The 17,483-nt window shown below is 60.5% G+C and overlaps 1 protein-coding gene across 12 annotated transcripts in view; it reads left to right on the forward strand.

The window, feature by feature from the left end:
* NAV1 (neuron navigator 1) overlaps window positions 1-17,483 on the forward strand; it is a 45,771-nt gene that overhangs the window by 14,516 nt on the left and 13,772 nt on the right. For 11 of the 12 annotated variants that reach the window (XR_014938738.1, XM_015884821.3, XM_085527088.1 and 8 more), the window contains 3 exons: window positions 8,074-8,176; window positions 9,885-10,250; window positions 17,309-17,447. Coding sequence is in view for 11 of the 12 variants with exons in the window: in XM_015884821.3 (XP_015740307.1) it covers window positions 8,074-8,176; window positions 9,885-10,250; window positions 17,309-17,447 (608 nt within the window). In the remaining variant the exon portion in view is untranslated. Of the gene's footprint in view, window positions 1-8,073; window positions 8,177-9,884; window positions 10,251-14,706; window positions 14,861-17,308; window positions 17,448-17,483 lie in introns of those variants that run through there. The other variant, XM_085527096.1, reaches the window with a different exon arrangement.

The raw sequence follows: 17,483 nt of genomic DNA on the forward strand, positions 1-17,483 counted from the left end.
GCTGTGGGTCCTGCGAGCAGCGGTGCCGCTGTGCCAGACCTGGTGGTGGCATTGGCTGCTGGTGGCAGTGATCTGTCACCAAGAAGGTGCACACGGATGGTATGGGGAGCATTACAGCATCCTGCTGTGCATGGGGAGCACGTGGTGGGATCGGTGGCACAGGGGAGGTGTGGAGATGCCCATGTTTGGCTCCCAGACACAGAGTCGGGGCTGCGTGTAGCTGGCGCCTGGTGGATTGCATTGGCCCTTTTGTCTCTGGCAAATTCCATTTCGATAGCTCACCACGTGTGATTTGAGGCTGGATGCATCACTTTCCATAGCGCTGTGGTTGAACCGTGATGCTGATGGCATCTGGACCCCATGGGGGTCAGCAACCCCCTAAAATACCTACAGCATCTCTTGGGTTCAGCATTAGGGACCAGCACATCCCCAGGCTGGGTTAGGGGCTGCAGGAAGCACGGAGTCTGCGTCCTTCTGTCCTGCAGGCTGAGAGCGGCAGCTGGGGACCGGTTCACCAGCAGAGCAAACCCTCCTTCCTTCAGGGCAGGAGCATCTGTTGGAGGAAAGCAGACGGCCAGCAGCACCTCCAGCCATCTCCTTCTCATTTCCCTGAGCCCTCAGAGCTGTGTTTCTGCTGTGCTGTGCCAAGCAGCATCCCGGTGTGCTGCAGATCCATCATCTTCCGGCCGCGGTCTGCAGAGCACTCAGCAAACGTTGTGCTATTTTCAGTTAGTTTTCCAAGTCGAGATTATTGGCTCGTGGATCTCCGTTCCCAGATGGAGAACATGTGGCCGGGTCCTGCAAGGGGAGGGGATGGCTCCGCTCATAGCACAGCATATGGGGGATGAGCAGGGGGGCTGTTGTGGGGCTGTGTGGAGAACAGTGTGTGTGGGGAGGGGGGAGCATGGAGAGGGGACCCCGACCCACAGCTCTGGTCCAGAAGGACACGTGTGAAGCTGCCCCGCATTCCCCCCAGCAATATTATCCTGCAGAGCCCCCAGCACCGCTCTTGCTCAGGGCAGAGGGGGATGCAGAGGTGTTGATTTGTTTTGTTGCTAAGATTCTTGTTCCCTTTGTGGGAATAAAGCAGATTTTGTTTGGTTGAGGGTTCTCTAAAGCTTCAAAGGGAAATGGGATCCCGGCTGCCAGCTCCTTTCTGTGCAGCAACGATGCCTGTTTTCCATCCCAAACCGTCCATGTTTTGCGGCTCAATAGCACATCCGAGACAATGGCTTTAGAAATCCGACGCCTGCGTTTTGGACCCGCAGAGCTGAGGCACAGCCAAGGGATGCGCGGGGTGCCAGAACCGTGAGCATGGGAAGAGAGGGAGAGAGAAGGAGGAGGAAGACAAACTTGCTCTGATGGGACGTTTCCAAGGAGATGGTGGTAACGATCCTTCGTTTCCATGCAGCTTCTCAGCCCTCTGCAAGGCGTTCTCGCTCCTAAGCAGATGTGACACACGTCCTGGAAGCTGCTGTAGGAGTGGATGGGGTGCATGGAGCCCATGGATGTGGGGCTGCTCGGGGGCCCTGTGCCATCGCTCCCACATTGGTGCTCCTTGAGGTAGCAGTGCTGGAGGATGGTGAACTCCTTCCCTCCTACATCAATGCTGCTGGCTCACACTGCAGTGTCCAGCTCTGGGATGGGGCTGTGGGCTTATGGGGAGCCCATGGGGTCCCTGCTGAACCTGGTTCCAGTGCCCTGCACTTCCCTTCCTCACCAGGTTCTCCCCTGCAGAGCAGCAGCAGTTGGGGCTGCCCTCTGTGCTCCCTGCATCCTCTGAGCATCTCCCACCTCCCAGAAGGAGGAAGGGAAGCCTGGAGTGCTGCTGCTCCCCATGCAGGGCTGTGTTTGCTGGGAGAAGAACAGCCCAACCCCATCGCCTCCACGTTTGGCGGAGTGTTGGTCTCCTGGTGGATCTCATTGTGTTTCAAACTGGAGCAGAAAACGCATTTTATGACCTTTTTCTTTTTTTCCTTCAATGACTTTCCCCATTTTTGTTATTATTATTTTTTCTTGGTAAACTCTGCAACCACTTAAAGTGTTCCTGAAGGGACTAATTACTGCTGAGCTCATTGTGTGCGTTTCGCCCTCAGCACCGCTGGACGTGCCGCCTGGTTTGGATGAAGCCCAGGCTCACGTGGTGTTTCCTTTTGCATCCTGTTCCCTGCCCTGTGCTGTCTGTTGGGCTCCTGGTTGCTCTCACTCCCCAGTTCAATAGGCTCCTTGTTGGTCCGCTGTGCACCGTCACAACCAACTTCCCCACTCTTTGCTCATTGTTGGTAGAAAACGTATCCAGAGAAAGACAAATCACTTCCTTGTTGGAGGGACTTCTGGCTGATGCCTTCCCCACACCGCTGTGCTGGCTCTGCTTGTGTGTTGGCAGAGCTGGGTTGGAGCTGCAGAGCCCCTTCTGTGAGCAGAGCTTTGATTGCACGGCAGTGCTGCTTCCTACACCGGAGAGCATCCATTCCTGCAGGCATCCCCTGCCCTGCAGGCACAGCCAGAAGGATGAAAGGGGCAGAGCCTGATCCTTCTCCTCACTTGCATCTTGTTGTTGTCTTTGGTAGCAAAAACAGCTGTTGCTTAGAAAGGCTTTTCCCAAGGGGAGGGTGAGGTGAGCAGGGCTGGAAGCAGCCGGAGGGTGGAGCAGATCCTGCTGCCCCACTGTCAGCGTGGTGGTCCCAAGGGAAGGCAGCAGTGCTGGGATTGGGCACCATGTGCACATGCGTCCCTTTCCTTGTACGGCGTGTTCCAGGAGCTGCAGTTACAATGAGGTTGTGATGATAGTTCTGGTGGAGGCTGTGGGTGTGTGGTGGGACCCTGAGCCTGTATCCAGAGGGGATCTCCCTTCCCCAGGGCTCCTGGTGGCGTTGGCTCTCACTCTCCCCCATTGTAAGGATGTCACTCACACGCGGCTCCCGCAGCATCTGTCAGAACGTGTCCTCCTGTCCTTGCTGCTCCTGGGGAGAGGGAGCTGCTGGCCCCCTAATGAGCCTGACATCAATTAATCATCAGCCTCAAAATTAGCATTGTGGCAGTGCACGTGGGAGGGAAAGCGTTCCCCAGATGGAAGTAAGAATAGCCTGGGTTACCTCCCTGCTCCCTGAGGAGCTGGTGGCAACGGGGCCGTTACTGCAGCTGAGTGGGGCTGGGGGGTCCCTCATTCATCTGCTGGGGGCTCCTGGGGACCCCTGGATGGTCTCAGAGTCAGTGTTCCCATTGCAGAGCCTGGTGTGAAGCTCTAAGGGGGGAAGGGCTCAGCTCCAAAGGGTGAATGAGACTCATTTGGGGCCACCAGAACCTCTGTGCCCGGGTGCTCTGTCCCTCTCCAGGGTGATGGCAGCTCTGTGCCTTCAGCAGCTTGGATTCCTAGAATTGGTCGTGAAGGTTTGGGAGGGGACTGCTAAGATGGGTGAGCTCTGCATTCTCTGTAAGGAAGTGCTCAGTGCAGAACGGAGGAGGACATTTTGCATTCCTGCTGGAGATGCACTGAGGGCTCCTCGGCTGCCGGGTGATGGACGGACAGGCCAAGTGTCCACCAGAGCCCAGCTGAGGCCGCGGAGAATTGTGTTTGCAACGCATTGCTCTGCACAAAGCTCTCAGTCACAAGGAGAAGGGGGACAAAGGGTTCCCTGTTCCCCCCTCCCCGTCCCACTGGGTGCAATTCCAACAGTTAAAAAGCAAATGTGAGTTGTTTGTCTCTGTGAATATAAAGCTTCCCCAAGCATGGCTGTGTTCTGGCTGGGAGCGGGGTGGCTGGCTCCGCTAATGACTGTGTGCTCGTTTGGAGCTCTGCTTGCTGCAAATGGGAGCCAGTGTGAGCCAGGAGCCTTTCCCGGCTATGGGGACATGGGATGAGGAGGGGACAGCGATGAACGCTATTTGGAGCAGCCCTGGGTGCAGGGCACACACCAGCATTGGGGGGGATGGGTTTGAGGGGCTGACTGAACTCAAGTTGCTGAACCGCTGGTGTTGGTTCCCACTAGGAAGGGGATGGATGTACATGAATGATGGTGCTGGGCTGTGCCAGGTGCCCACCTGCAGTGAGTGTGGGGCTGGAGGAGCCCCTCAGCACATGGATGTATCTTTGCTGTCTGTGTGGAGCACCCATGGAAGCAATGGGGCTGCTGGGGCAGTGTCAGTGCTGATGGCATCTGGCGCTGCACTTTGTGGCCATGGGGAGCTCAACCCCAAATCTATGGGAGCTGAGCTGTGCTCTCTGGCAGGGCATTGTGTACCCTGGCCTGGGGTGAGGGGCAAACAGGGTGTGGGGAAGGTGGGGTGCAGGGCTACATTGGGGCATTCTCTGCTCACTGTGAGAATGCTTCTGTACCATTCTTCCCAGTGCCATGAGGACACTGGAACAGGGCAGTGCTGGGACGTGGGATGGGGGCAATCCAAAGCCCAGCTCAGTCCTCTGGGTGCAGCCACAGGTGGGCACTGGACCCCCAGCACCCAAACCCCCTCTCCAGGCAGACCATGGCGATGTCCCCAGATGTGCATCACATCTGGCGGGCACCGAAGCAGTTAAGAGAAGGGCAGATTTGTGCTCTAAGAAACCCGCAGCTCCTTCCTTAGATCCCGTGAATCAGCCCTTTGCCTCGGTCGGATAAAGCCCCATTGATCCACGCTCTCCCCACAGCTCGGAGTGCAGCAGCTCAGGGCTCCGTGGCAGCACTGCACTCTCCCGGCTTTTCTCTTCCTCCACTGCTGAAGCAGAATCAGGTGAAATCGCTATGGCAACGAGCAGATGACAGCGAGTCTTGTTGCCTTGGAAATGAGACAGGGGAGAAAAAAAAAGGACCCAAAAAAAAACCCAAAAACCCACCCAAAAGAGCCATCTGGAATTCTGAATTTCCTCCATGTCCGTCCCGTGGCTTGTGCTGGGTGTGGAGCAGCACCATCTGCCCCCAGGGCTTTCACTTCGCTTTTGTTCCCTGTTTCTGGTTGGGTTAATTGTGCTGTGGGTCCCCTCGAGCTGTTGGTGGCTCTTGGAGGCTCAGGGTACCAAGGCTGAGTGCAGCTGTGTTGCATGGGGCACACATAGGTTGTACTGTGGGGGAGTGCAGAGCTATGGGGAAACTGAGGCACGGTGCTGAGCAACCCTGCATGGGGAGCAGCCCCGGCTGCATGGGGCACAGTCTGACCAGGGGGGGGATTTCAGGCAGCCCTGGGCTGGAGGTGTGACAGGCTGAGCAGCTTGAGCTCATCCTGATGGAGACAGAGCTGCATTGGATGCGCAGGTGGGGTGGTTTGGGGCCAAGCATCCATTGAAAGAATAACCCGCAAATGGGCTGGGGGCCCGGGCTGGATCTCTCCAGTGTGTTCGCTTGGAAAGTACTATATGGGAGAGACCCAATTAACTAGATTTATGGCTGCTCTAGCCTGAGAAAGTCTGAATCCCTTTTAAAAGCTTGGCTCGCTGCAGCCAGACCGGGTTCAGGCTCCAGGTCTCACAGCCCTGCCCTCATTAGGAGGAGCGATTCACAGGGCTTAGCAGCAGCAGCAGCGCCCCAGAAGTGCTGATTCGGCTGAAGTCCCATCCCGGCTGTCACTGCTGCTAATTTGCTGCTCCTGCTGCCAGCAGGGAGCTGGCACGTGCTGCGGGGCTGTGGGGACGGCCCTGGTCATGAAAACAGACATGGTTATGGGGATGGACATGGTTATGGGGGCAGACGTGGCTGTGGGGCTGATGTCATTATGGGGGCAGACGTAGTAATGGGAACGGATGCGGTTATAGGACTGGACATGTTTATGGGGATGGTTATGGGACTGGTTATGGGGATGGCCATGGTTTATGGGGTGGCTCAGGCTGTGTCTTGTCTCTGCCTGCTTTGCCCACTGACACCCCTTTGCTTGACCCCACATTGGGGCTGAGCCCAGGGCACACTGAGATGCATCCATCCTCATCCCCATAGCCGGTGTCACCCCGGGGTCGTGGGGAAGGAAGGAGTCATTAAACCACAGGGAGAATGATGACGAGTTGTGACTGCCTCCTGCCCAGCAGCATGAATCAGAAGTGGTTGTAAGAATGGAGGAGAAAACCAAGTTATTCCACGTGGAAACACTCTGCTATTGGCATGGCAAGCTGGTGTCCCCCAGTTGTGCACTGCAGACTGGTACCTACAGGGTCCTGGGGTCCACTCTGTTCTGGGTTGGAGGCAGCAGGAAGAAGAGGTTGTGAAGCACTTTGAAGGTGCAGCAGCCATCTGCAGGGCTGGGCAGCTCCGTGTGGCAGAGCAGCGTGCCCTGAAGCACAGCCCCAATTGCACACGCAGCCCTACATCCCTGCACCCCTGCATGGGGTTGGCTGCCACGTGGCCCACATGTGCACATCCTCACACGGCTCTCCCAGCCAAAGCACATGGGGTGCATGTGGGGTGTGGGGCTGCAGGCCCAGCAGGAGGCAATGGCTGCGTGCGGAAACGCGCTGTCATGAGCCGCAGGAGCTGATGGGTTCCTCGTTCCTGGATGTTCTTGGCCACGTCTGCAGTGCCCGGTAATATAGGACGTGGCTGCGCTCCATTGTGATGGCAGAGCATCGGGCATCGCCGGGTGAAGGAAGTCAGGTGGTGGTTGGGGTGAGCTGGGCGTTCTGCCTCAGTTTCCTCACTGCAGTTTGCAGGATGGGGGCTTTGGGGGCAGCACGGAGGGGCACAGGGCCAGGATTGGGGCTGCGCTTCTGAGCTGGGATGGAGGAGACGCGCCGAGCAGGGAGATGTGCAGGACACGTCCCTGGTGGGCAGCAAGCCCAGCTCAGGCTGAGTGCCCGACTGACCCCGTGGCTGAGCCGTCCCTGCTGCTCTGCGTGCCGGCAGCTGCACACATCTGGCTGCAGCAGCTTGTTAAATCGATGAGGAGAGGAATCCGGCGCGCTGCTGCTGTTCCCACACTGCAGCCCTTCCTGGCTGCTCCGGTTCCTGCAGGGCTCAGCCAGCCCCTCACCAACACCTGGTGAGTGACACCAGTGGGGCTGCGCTGCTGCTGGTGCCACCAGCCCTACCCAGGGGACACAGTGCTGCCCCAAGTGCAGTGTGTGGAAGGGACCTGGCTGTGTTCAGGTGAGCCTGTGTGCCAACAGGAGGATGCTGGCTCCCTCTGTCCCCATGTGCAGAGCAGGCTGGCTGCTGGTTCTGCCCCACCGTGCCTCCTCTGTGCTGTGGCTGCAGCCCCCAGACCCCTCCTCACAGCCTGCACATCCCCATCTCTGTGTGCCACACTGGTTGCCCCACATTCCAGCCCTGGTTGGGGGCTCTGTTGGTGCTTGCCAGCCCCGCTCACCCCACCATGCTAAGGGCTTGCACCAGCTTCATTTAACCTGTCTCATCGTGGCTGCCTGAGCTCATCACTGCCTCGTAGGGTCACATGGAAAGCAGGGCTGCATGACTGGGGGTGGGCACGTAGGGGTGGGGCTGTGCTGCTGAGCCCGAGGCACTGCCTGCGGTCCCAGGGATGCAGACTGTGGGTGCTGGGGATGCGGGGATGGGCCCTGCTCGTGTGCTGGCCATGAACCCCTCCATTCCCACAGCTCTCCTGGTGCTGCTGCACGGCCCGAGGGCTGTGTGCCATGGTGTGTTAGGAGGAGCCGACCCCCCTCTGCTGCACTTGGAGATGTGGCTGTGGTTCACTGGAGGGCTGCGGTCACAGCCCAGCTGTTATCCACTGGGGTGTGAATCGGTGCATCAGGGGCACACGGAGTGGGAAGCTGTGCCCCAGGCTCAGCAGCACTGTGCCAGCTGCCATAGAAAGGAGGTGGTGACCCCATAGCTGTGTGTGTGCATTTGTGTGTGTAAGTACGTGTGTGCACACAGGTGTGCTAACGTGTGTGCATGTGTGCACATGGGGATGTGCTCCCAGCACAACATTTTTGGAGCAGATGTTCCCATCCCAATGGGGCTCTGGGTTCCCTGCTCCTGGTCACTCTGCCCTGCTACTAATATTAATGTTTGGGTGCAGAGTGGGAGCCTTTGCAGCCATCTCCTCTCAGGTGGCAGAGGGGGGGACTCGGAGAGAGAGCAGAACGTGGTCAGAGGTGCTTTGTCCCATCACAGCCTCCTTGTCCTCCCACAGACCCCGAGTCCCAGAGGAAGAGGACGGTGCAGAATGTTCTGGACCTCCGACAGAACCTGGAGGAGACCATGTCCAGCCTGCGGGGCTCCCAGGTGTCTCACAGGTGAGAACTCAGCACCCCCATCCCCTTCCCCATCCTTCCTATTGGGTGTCACCCCCAGCCCTGCGTTCTGCAGCCACGCCTGGAAGCCGGGCTGTGCAGCGGGCTGCGCTGGGTGAGCAGCTGTGAGCATCCTCTGGCTGTCTATTGCCACCTCGTGGTCTTGCTGCAAGCTTCAGTTTGGTGGTGGAAGGGACGAGCAGCAGCAGCTCACCATCCCCTTCACCCACCCCTGGCGCTCTCAGAGCAGCCCTGTGCTCCTCCAATGAAGAATTTCTCTCTGTTCAGCATTTCTTTATGCAGAAGCTCACCCAGAGCTTTGGGATCCCAGCACATCCCCGAGCAAAGGGAGCAGAGCCCCACTATTTACATGGCTGCGTTCCCTGAGCTGGTGATTTCCTGGCATTACCCACTGCAGCTCTGCAGTGTGTGCTTGGTGTCAGAGCTGCTGTGCTGCCCACGCCCCAGCAGGGCTGCTTTGCATTTCCTTTGCATTCCCTTTGCATTCGTCTGTGTCAGATTCCATCGGCCGCCTTCTGAATGCAGTGCTCGGCTCAGCAGCTCCTCAGCAAATCCTGTCAGCTGCTCGTAGGGAAATAGGACAAGGATATTATGGGTGATTAAATTAGCATTGCTGCTGGGTTTTGTCCCTCCTTTCCTTGGTGATTTATGAGTGGCTGAGGGCTCAGACAGATCCCTGCCATGGAGACACCCTATCAGTGGGTGGTGGGCCTCAATGCTGGGTCCTTCCATCCAGTGGATCCATGACACTGCCCTGTGTCTGTGTTGGGGCACAGTGTTGTTGCTGGGAGGTTTCACAGCCCTTGGGGTTTGCTGCTCAGCCTCTTCCCTGAGCTACCAGCAGCACAGCTTTAAATAACCCTTGTGCTGCCTACCAAACCGGCCCCTTTCAGCTGCCCCTTGCAGTTCTGCTTGAACAAACTTCCCGGTTTTTATATAGTTCCCTCTTTTCAGTTCCACGTTGCAGTCGGGTTTGGCTTCTGCCGCTCTGCAGGAGTGCTGGGCCCACGTGGCTGCTGGAGGGGGACGGCTTCTGATGGCAGCACAGAGCTGAGCTGAGGGCTGTGGGCTCCACAGGAGCTGCTCCAAGAAGTGATCATTTGTGGTGTCTAAATTTAGTCTCAACATCACTCCCTGCTGGGCCCAAAATGCACCTCGAGGGGTGGGGGGCAGCGTGCTCCTGGGCTGGCCCAGAGCAGCACACATTCAGCAGCACAGTGGGGCTTTCCCTGGTGGATCCCTGTTAACAGGGCTCAGCATGACTCTGGGGGACCCTGTGGGGATGGGGAGCTCAGTGCCATGCTGAAGAGCTGCCCCTTTTGCTTTTGCAGCCTCTATCCCTGCTGGGATGTGTGGGGCAATGGGCAGGGGTGCATGGAGCATGGCCTGTGGGTTGCTTGTGTCCCTCCTGACTGCCTGTTTGGGGAACCCCACAGCAATGGGCTCTGCTGGAGCCTGAGAAAGCAGGGTCCATCCTCCTGTAGCTCAGGCCACAAGGGGGAGCAGGCACCATCGTGCCCCACATCCTGCCCCACAACTCCTGGAGGGAATGGGCACTACCAACACATCATGGCTGTCCTTGCAGGACCTGGAATATGCAATGTGTGGGCTGTGCTGGCTGCTGGGGTCGGTAACCCTCCAGGTGACCCCAACCCTAATGGTAACCCTAACCTTGACCCCATCCCTGCAGCTCCCTGGAGATGACGTGCTACGACAGCGACGAAGCCAACCCGCGCAGCGTCTCCAGCCTGTCGAACCGCTCCTCACCGCTCTCCTGGCGCTATGGGCAGTCCAGCCCACGGCTGCAGGCAGGGGATGCACCATCAGTGGGGGGCAGCTGCCGCTCCGAGGGCACCCCTGGCTGGTACATGCATGGAGAGAGGGCGCATTACTCACACACCATGCCCATGCGCAGCCCCAGCAAGCTGAGCCACATCTCCCGGCTGGAGCTGGTGGAGGCGTTGGACAGTGATGATGTGGAGCTGAAGTCGGGATATATGAGTGACAGTGATTTGATGGGGAAGACCCTGACGGAGGACGACGACATCACCACAGGGTGAGTGCCCGGATCGGGGGCTGTTAGCAGATCAGGGGGCTGATAAGGAGCAGCATGGTTAGGGCTGGGCTGATGGTTGGTCTGGATGACCTTGGGGGCTCCCCCAGTTTCCATCAGTGGATCCGAGCACTGGTGGTACATAGTGGGACAAATGGGATGGGATCCCAGCACTGCAGCAAGAGCAGGGCACCAAGGTTTTGGTGTCACTGGGTGGCAATGTGTTGACCCCTTGCTATGAGTCCCCCCAGACCTCCATCCCTCCACCCCAGAGCATCTCCAGCCCAGCACGTGAGACCTTTGCGTTTTCTTCCCAGGCACATCTCGCTCCCACTGAGCTGGTGTGGTGCCCCTGGCTCTGGCGGGGCTCCAGGGCTTCAGCATATTGCAGGTTTCCTGTTTCAGTGCACGAGAAAATAAATAACACCAGCATTTGAGTTCTCCCAGAGCAGGAGGAGGTATTTGGCTCCAGCCCTGCATGGGTGTCCGGAGTCACGTCAGCTCCTAGCAGGACCCAGCACAGCCTTCACACCACCGTGGGGCACCTGGGTCCTTCTGGAGCTGTGCTGTGCTGGTCCCTTCTGGTACCCCATTGGTGGTGTGTGGCATTGTGGGGAGGGTCTGGAGGGAAGGGGAAGCTGCATGGGGATCCTGTGCCTTGGGTACTGCACTTAGTTCTCAAGTTGCACCAGGGGAGGCTGAGATTGGGAACCAGGGAGGAGTTCTCTATGGGGACAGTGCCCAAGCATCAGAATGGGGTGGAGTTCCCATCCTTGAGGGATGTTTTGGTGATGGGGGGATGTGGCACCAAGGGACCTGCTGTGGTGGTGGGACTCGGTGGGTCAGGGTGATGGCTGGACCTGAGCATCTGAAAAGACTTTTCCAGCCCACATGGCTCTGTGATTCCTCCCTTGTGCTGGCTGGGTGTGGGGCTGCTTTGCCGACAGGGAGCACAGAGCAGCCCCACAGCCCCACATCCATCCTCCTCCACTGCCTCTGACCTAGAAAGCAAACACCGCCCCAGGCCGCATCTCCCCGTGCTGCTAATGCACCGGGCAGGAGCTGCAGATGGGGCCGCCAGCCCCCGGGTCCCTGCTGCTGGGGCACTGCCTCTGTGCAATGCGCCGGCGCACACCCGGGCTTGTAGGGCAGTGGGTCAGAGCCACCCCCAACACTGTGACACAGCCCCGTGGAGGGGGATGTGGTGACACAGCCCCTTGGAGACATACAGAGCTGCAGGATGGGACCTGGCTGGGAAAGCTCAGGAGAGCAGGACAAGGTATGGGGGCTGTGGGCTGGAGGTGGGGTCCCCATGGGGGGGGGCAGCTTTGAGGAGCCCCTGGCTGGGCTGAAGACATTTCCTGGGCTCTGGAGACCCAGACCAGGTGCTGCTGCCCACCCCTGGGGCACAGTGATGTGATTTTTGGGCTGGGATGCAGCCATGCTGGGTGTGTTCGTGTGCAGACCTGTGCGTGAATCAGGCTGGAAGCGGAGGAGGCAGAGATCACTCAGGCGGGGCTTTTCAAGTCGGGTTTTGCCCTGGTTCCAGCTGCCCGTGCTGCAGCTCTGTGGCTGCATTTCTGCTGTTCATTCGATGAGCTGATCTGAGCAGCTCTGGCACTCCTGGCACAGTGAGGTTTGTGGCGTGCTGGGGCAGCCAGCTCTGCCTGGCTCCGAGCTGCCCCGCCACGTCTCCCGGGGCTGGAGAACCCTGCATGACGTCGTGCTTTCCGCCACCCTCCTTGTGCCAGATCCTTCGTCATCCCACCCGTTCCCTGCTGCTTCCCCACAATGCTGGCACAGCAAAACGCAGAGCTCTGGGATGCTCTGTGTGTCCCCTCCAGGCCATGCTGCAGCAAGGTGCCGGACCCTTCTGTGCACTGTGCCCACTGCCAAGGGTGACCCAAAGGACCAATGTGATTTTGGGGGGTCCCTTCACCCTCATTTATCTTTGAGGAGGGATGGATGGAGGTGTTGTTGCATCCCATTGCAGTGTGAGCATCCACATGCTTGTAGCTGCAGCACCAACTGTTGGTGCTGAGATTGGGGGTGACGCATGGTTTGGGGATGCAGATGTGCCCTCTCTGGCCCTGCTGCACTCCAGTGCTGGCCGAGCTCCGGCTTCCTCACAGCTCCTCGAGCTCAGAGCTGGGAGCAGATGTTTGGCTCTGATCCCTGCAAGCAGCAGGGGAGCGGCCGCCCTCCTCCCCTTCTCCGAGTGGGATTGGGGCGGACGCGCTTCTCCCTTCCCTTCACCGCCCGCGCTCAGCACTGACCCCTGGCCTGACCCCTCAGCACCATCCCGGCGAGCCGTGAGCTCAGCCCTCAGCAGGGGCGTCCCGTGGGGTGCAGCCGTGGCCCCGCACGTGGCCCTGCGTGTGTTTGGGGCCGTCGGGGAGCAGCAGGGAAGCAGTTGTGGATAAATATTTGCTGCGCCGCGCTGCGTGCCGAGGCTCAGCGGAGCTCCTGCATCCAGCCGGGATAAGGGTGAGCTGGGGATGGCCCCAGAAAAGGGCCCCTGAACCCTGCTGGGCACCACCACCGTTGAAGCGTGCTCCTCTGTGTTGGATTTGCTCCTGATGTGGGGTTTGCTCCAGGAGCCTGTTGCAGATTCCCAGCGCACGGTGCTCCCCAAGGCCAGGATTCTGCATCGGGTGTGTTTTGCACATGGGCTCAGGAGCTGCCAGGGGATGATCCAGGGCTGGTGGCTGTTCCTGCAGTGGTGCTCCAGCCCTGTCCCTGCTCTGCATCAGGCCATCACCAAGGAGTGGGACCCAGCACTACTCTGGCACTTGCTGCCCCAGCTCAAGCCTGGAGGGACTGGAGGGCGAGGAGGGGCTCTCAGGCTCGTACCTGCTTTCTTGTTGCCTGCTGGGCATGGGAACCAGGGTTGGGGTTTTCTTGCAGCTCAGGAGCTCACGGGATGGCTCTGCCTCATGGCTTTGCTGCTTGCCACGTGCCACTTTGCCACGTGTGAAGGAGCCCGGCCACTGCAGGCAGAGGTGTCCGAGGGCTTGTCCAGACATGGGGAAAAATAGGAATTTCGCAAGCAGGCTGAGTCACACTCCCCCACCCTGGAGCTGTGCTGGGACTCACTGACCTCTGCATGCAGCACTGCTCTGAGTGCCCCCATTCCCCCAACATCCCGAGGTCCCCACGCAGGGATGTGCTTTGGGGGAGCAGAGAGGTGGCCTGGTGCTCCTTGTTGTGTGCCCTGCTGAAGGGCTGCAGCTGGATATCGGGGTGTGACGGGGTGTGATGCTGATCCTCCCCCCTTTGGGTGAGTGCAGGCAATTCAGACCAGCTTGCTGCCTCAATTTTCCCACCTATGAGGTTTCTGAGCACAGCTTGGATGGAGGATGCTGCCCCATCCCCACACCCCGCCAGTACCCAGTAGTGATTTGTGAAGCTAATTGGTTTTTCTGCCCCATTAAGTGAATGAGAAGGGAAGAGCCCATTTCCTTTCATTTCTCAACAGTCCTGCTGGGAGCTGATGCGGAATAGCGGTGGCCATTTGCACATCCCCAGAGCTCCCTTCGTGCCACCAGCCTTTGGACATGGGTCGCATGGGATGCAGAGACCCCCTCAGAGCCACAGCCCTGTAGAAACAAGGGTCTGTGCGAGCCCTGCACCTCCCTCGTTGCCATGACTATGGCAGAGCAAGAGAAAAGGGCCGGGACAGATGAAGAGGGCTCAGTGTCCTCATGGGGAGTCATCTGGGGACAGTGGGGGCAGGTGAGAGGCAAAACCCATCGGGTGAACACAATGCGGGGTGCACCGTCCCACGTCCCCTCCTCGCTCTCGGCGCTAAGATGCTGGTGGAGGCGTCCGGGGCACCGCACCGCCCCGCACCGCATCGTATCGCCTCGAGCGAGCGGGGATGCGCGGCGGGAGGGAGCCAAGAGGCGTTGCCGTGCGAGGACAGCGAGGAAGGAATTACTTATTTCCGAGCCCGCAGGGACCGGTGCTGTTTTGCTAAAGCTGCACTTAACCCTCTGCCCGCTGCGGGTGAAGAGGTCCCGGCGTGCGCCGTGACTGGGGGGCAGCCACAGAAACAGATGTAAAGGGTCCGTGCTGCAGTGAATACGGGTTGAGGGGGGGTTCTGAAGCCCAAGGGTTGAGCCCAAGAAGCTCTGGGTGTGCGAACTGGGGAATGCTGGGGGCATCAGAGGTGGTGGTGGAGTAACGGGGGCCGTACTGGGCTGTGAGGGTACCAGGGCTGTGGGGGATTGAGGGGCACCGAGGCTGGGAATGCTGGCTGGGATCACTGGGGCTGCCCACATGGGCTGGACCGGGGGGCACTGGAGCTGCCTACAGGGATGTGGGGTTCACTGGGGGGGCACTGCGGGGCCGTGGGCGGTGGTTGGGGGAGGCCGTGCTGGCCGGGGGGTGGGACCCCAGCCCCATTTTGATGGGCCGGGCGGAGCAGGGGAAGCCGAGCCGAACCGGTCCCTTTGTCGCCGAGCTGAACCGGGCCGGGGCCGCTGCCGCTTTAACGCGGTGGGGCGGTCCCGCCGCCGCCGCCCCTCCCGCCGCGCTCGCGGGGCCGCAGCCACGGGCAGCAGCATGTTGCGGGCCGGGAGGCCGCGCCGCGCCCCGCGCCTGGTCGCCAGGTAGGGCCCGGCACCGCCCCGCATCGGGACCGGCACCGGCGGACACGGCGCGGCTCGGGGCGGGGCGGGCGCATTGCGGGCGGGCGGCTCCCGGCCCGGCGGTGCAGCGGCTCCGGGGCTCGGGGCTTTGTCTGCCGGGCCCGGAGCCCCGGGGCCGCGCCGCGGGAGGGCTTTGTCTCGGTTGCACCGGGGGAGGGCGGTGCGGCTCCGCCCGCGATCCCCGCATCTCCCGGTGCCGGGTTGCGGGGTGGTTGCGAGGTGGGCTCGGCGCGGTGCTAAGATGGAGGGGCTGCGGGTGTGCGGCACAAAGCCGGGCTGAGCTCTGACCCCGCTGCCCGCACCGCCCCGTAGCGCAGCCCCGGGACCGCGGCACGTCGGGGTGCCCCGGTGCTGCCCGTCGCCCGGGAGCTGCCGCCCCTCTCCCACCCCCCCACGGGGCACAGCGTCCCCCCGGAGCTGCCGTGTGTGCGCACCCGGACCCCTCGCTGGGTTTGCGGCGCTCGCTGCGGTGCGGTGCGGTGCGGTGCGGTGCGGTGGCTGGTGGTTGCAGGGTGACCTTGGCTGCAGGTTGTGCTGGTTGTGCCCATCGCGGGTTGGCTGCGTGCGTTCCTCCGGGAGCCGGCACTGCCCCAAGTGATGCTTTCCTTGCAGGGTGACTCCCCGCTGCAGTGCTCGGTTTTGGGGGACCCCTTTGCAATGCCGGCTGGAGGCACCTCATGGTTTGAGTGCTCTGGGGACGTTTTCCACCCCCTGCAGCTGTGCTGGGGCTTGGTAGAGCTGGGAAGTGCTTGGAGAGCTGGATGCCCTGGATCTTGGGGGGACTGGGGATGTTGGGTTCCCCCAAGCCCGTTCCTATTTAACGGGAGGTCTGTGTATGCCAACACCCTGAGCCTCCAGTGTGGGGTCGGGAGACCTTTTGGGGTCAGTCCTGCTGGGCTGGGGGGAGCTGCAGAGACCCACCTCGGGCTCAGTTGTATCCAGGGGTGCAGCTCCCCAAGGCTCTGCACCAGCTCCATGCAGTGCTGGAGTGCTGCCTGCTGCAGGGATGGTACCGAGAGATGCTGATGTGGGGTGGTGGAGGAGCTTTGCTTTGTGTTCTGGGGATTTCTGTCCCAGTGAGAAATCCCCAGAGCAGGGGTTGGTGATGGGGGATCTGCGGAGCCGGGCAGCCCCGTGGCACTTCCTGGGCACGTGGTTGTAATTAAATCCCTTCCTGGGCAGTGATGCTCTGCTGCAGGGATGCGGGGGGCTGTGTCCGTCCCGGTCCCCGTGTTTGGGAAGGTCAGCAGGGGCAGGACTTGCATCTCGCGGTGCCCTGCCGGGGTCTGCAGCGGCTGTGGGATCTCACAAGATGTGGTGGGGCCTCTGCCCCGGGGCCGGACTCTGCTCTCCCATCCGTGAACAACCGGTGCATGACAACAGCTGTGCTCCTGGGGACTGTGTGGGGTGGGGCAGCTCATCTCGACCCCCTGCCATGGGGACGGGCATCCACTGTGCAGCCCTGCAGGAAGCTCTGTGTGTTTCCCAGTCATGTTCTGGCTCCCCTGGGCTTTCCAGCTCAGTGACCCCAGCACACTTCATTTCTGGCTGAGCTCCCCAGCGATGGGCAGGGGTTTGCAGAGCCCGGTGCTGTGTTGCAGAACACTGTGTTAACTCAGTTTGCTGTGTGGCTCCATCCCTGTGTTTGGGTGTCCCTGAACGCCATGAGGCAGAGATGCTCAGTGGGTGCCATTCCTGCCTGCCCTGACCCCATGGCTGCTGTGTCACTTGTGTGATGCTTCTCAGTTCCCCAGCTGCTGCTTCTCGTGGTGCTGGTGCTGCAGTGCCGACACTAATGCTTGGGGACCCCATGGATTTGCTCCCCTCTCCTCCACCACAGCTTCTCCCTCCCAGCCCAATTTGGGGCTGTGGGGGCCTCGCTGACCTACTGAGCCGCTGACCTGAAAGGGGCTGTGCTCACCCTGCTGGAAGATGCCCATGCTGAGTGACAGCCCTGGAGATGGGCTTGTGCACGCTCCGCTGCGCCCTCGGCACGGAGCAGCTGTTGGGGCACACGGAGGTGCTGCATCCCTGAGGGCACAGGGCAGCCAAAGAAGGGTGGAGGCTGCGGGGTGTGTGGATGCTGTGCTCTGTGTTTGGTCCCTGCCCTTTCTGGGAACCCTCCCGACCCTCTGGGTGGGACTATTTGTAGGAGGCTCAGTGCCAGCCCTGGTGCAGGTGGTGGCCCCCCGTGCTGCTGTGTCCATAAAACATCTCTCTGGGGTCTTAGCAGGGAAATGGTGGGGTTTGAAGGCTGTGCCAGGCTGGGCTGCAGCCAGCTGAAGCTGCCAAGCATCGGCTTCCTGCCAGGCTGACGGGGCTGAGGTTGGAGCCCTGGGGTGGAGCAGGGCCGGTGGGTGGCAGGGGATGGCCGGGCCGGGGGGGCTGACGCTGGCTGTGCCATTGCAGCTGGGATGAGAGCAGCTCCATCAGCAGCGGCCTCAGCGATGCCTCTGACAACCTCAGCTCGGAGGAGTTCAATGCCAGCTCCTCGCTCAACTCCCTGCCCTCCACCCCCACGGCCTCACGCAGGAACTCAGCCATAGCGGTAGGTGCTGCCATCCCCTCTGGGCACTGAGTGGGG

This window comes from Coturnix japonica, chromosome 38, assembly GCF_054131305.1.
Source record: "Coturnix japonica strain WE chromosome 38, WE-NBRP24, whole genome shotgun sequence".
NCBI lineage: Eukaryota > Metazoa > Chordata > Aves > Galliformes > Phasianidae > Coturnix > Coturnix japonica.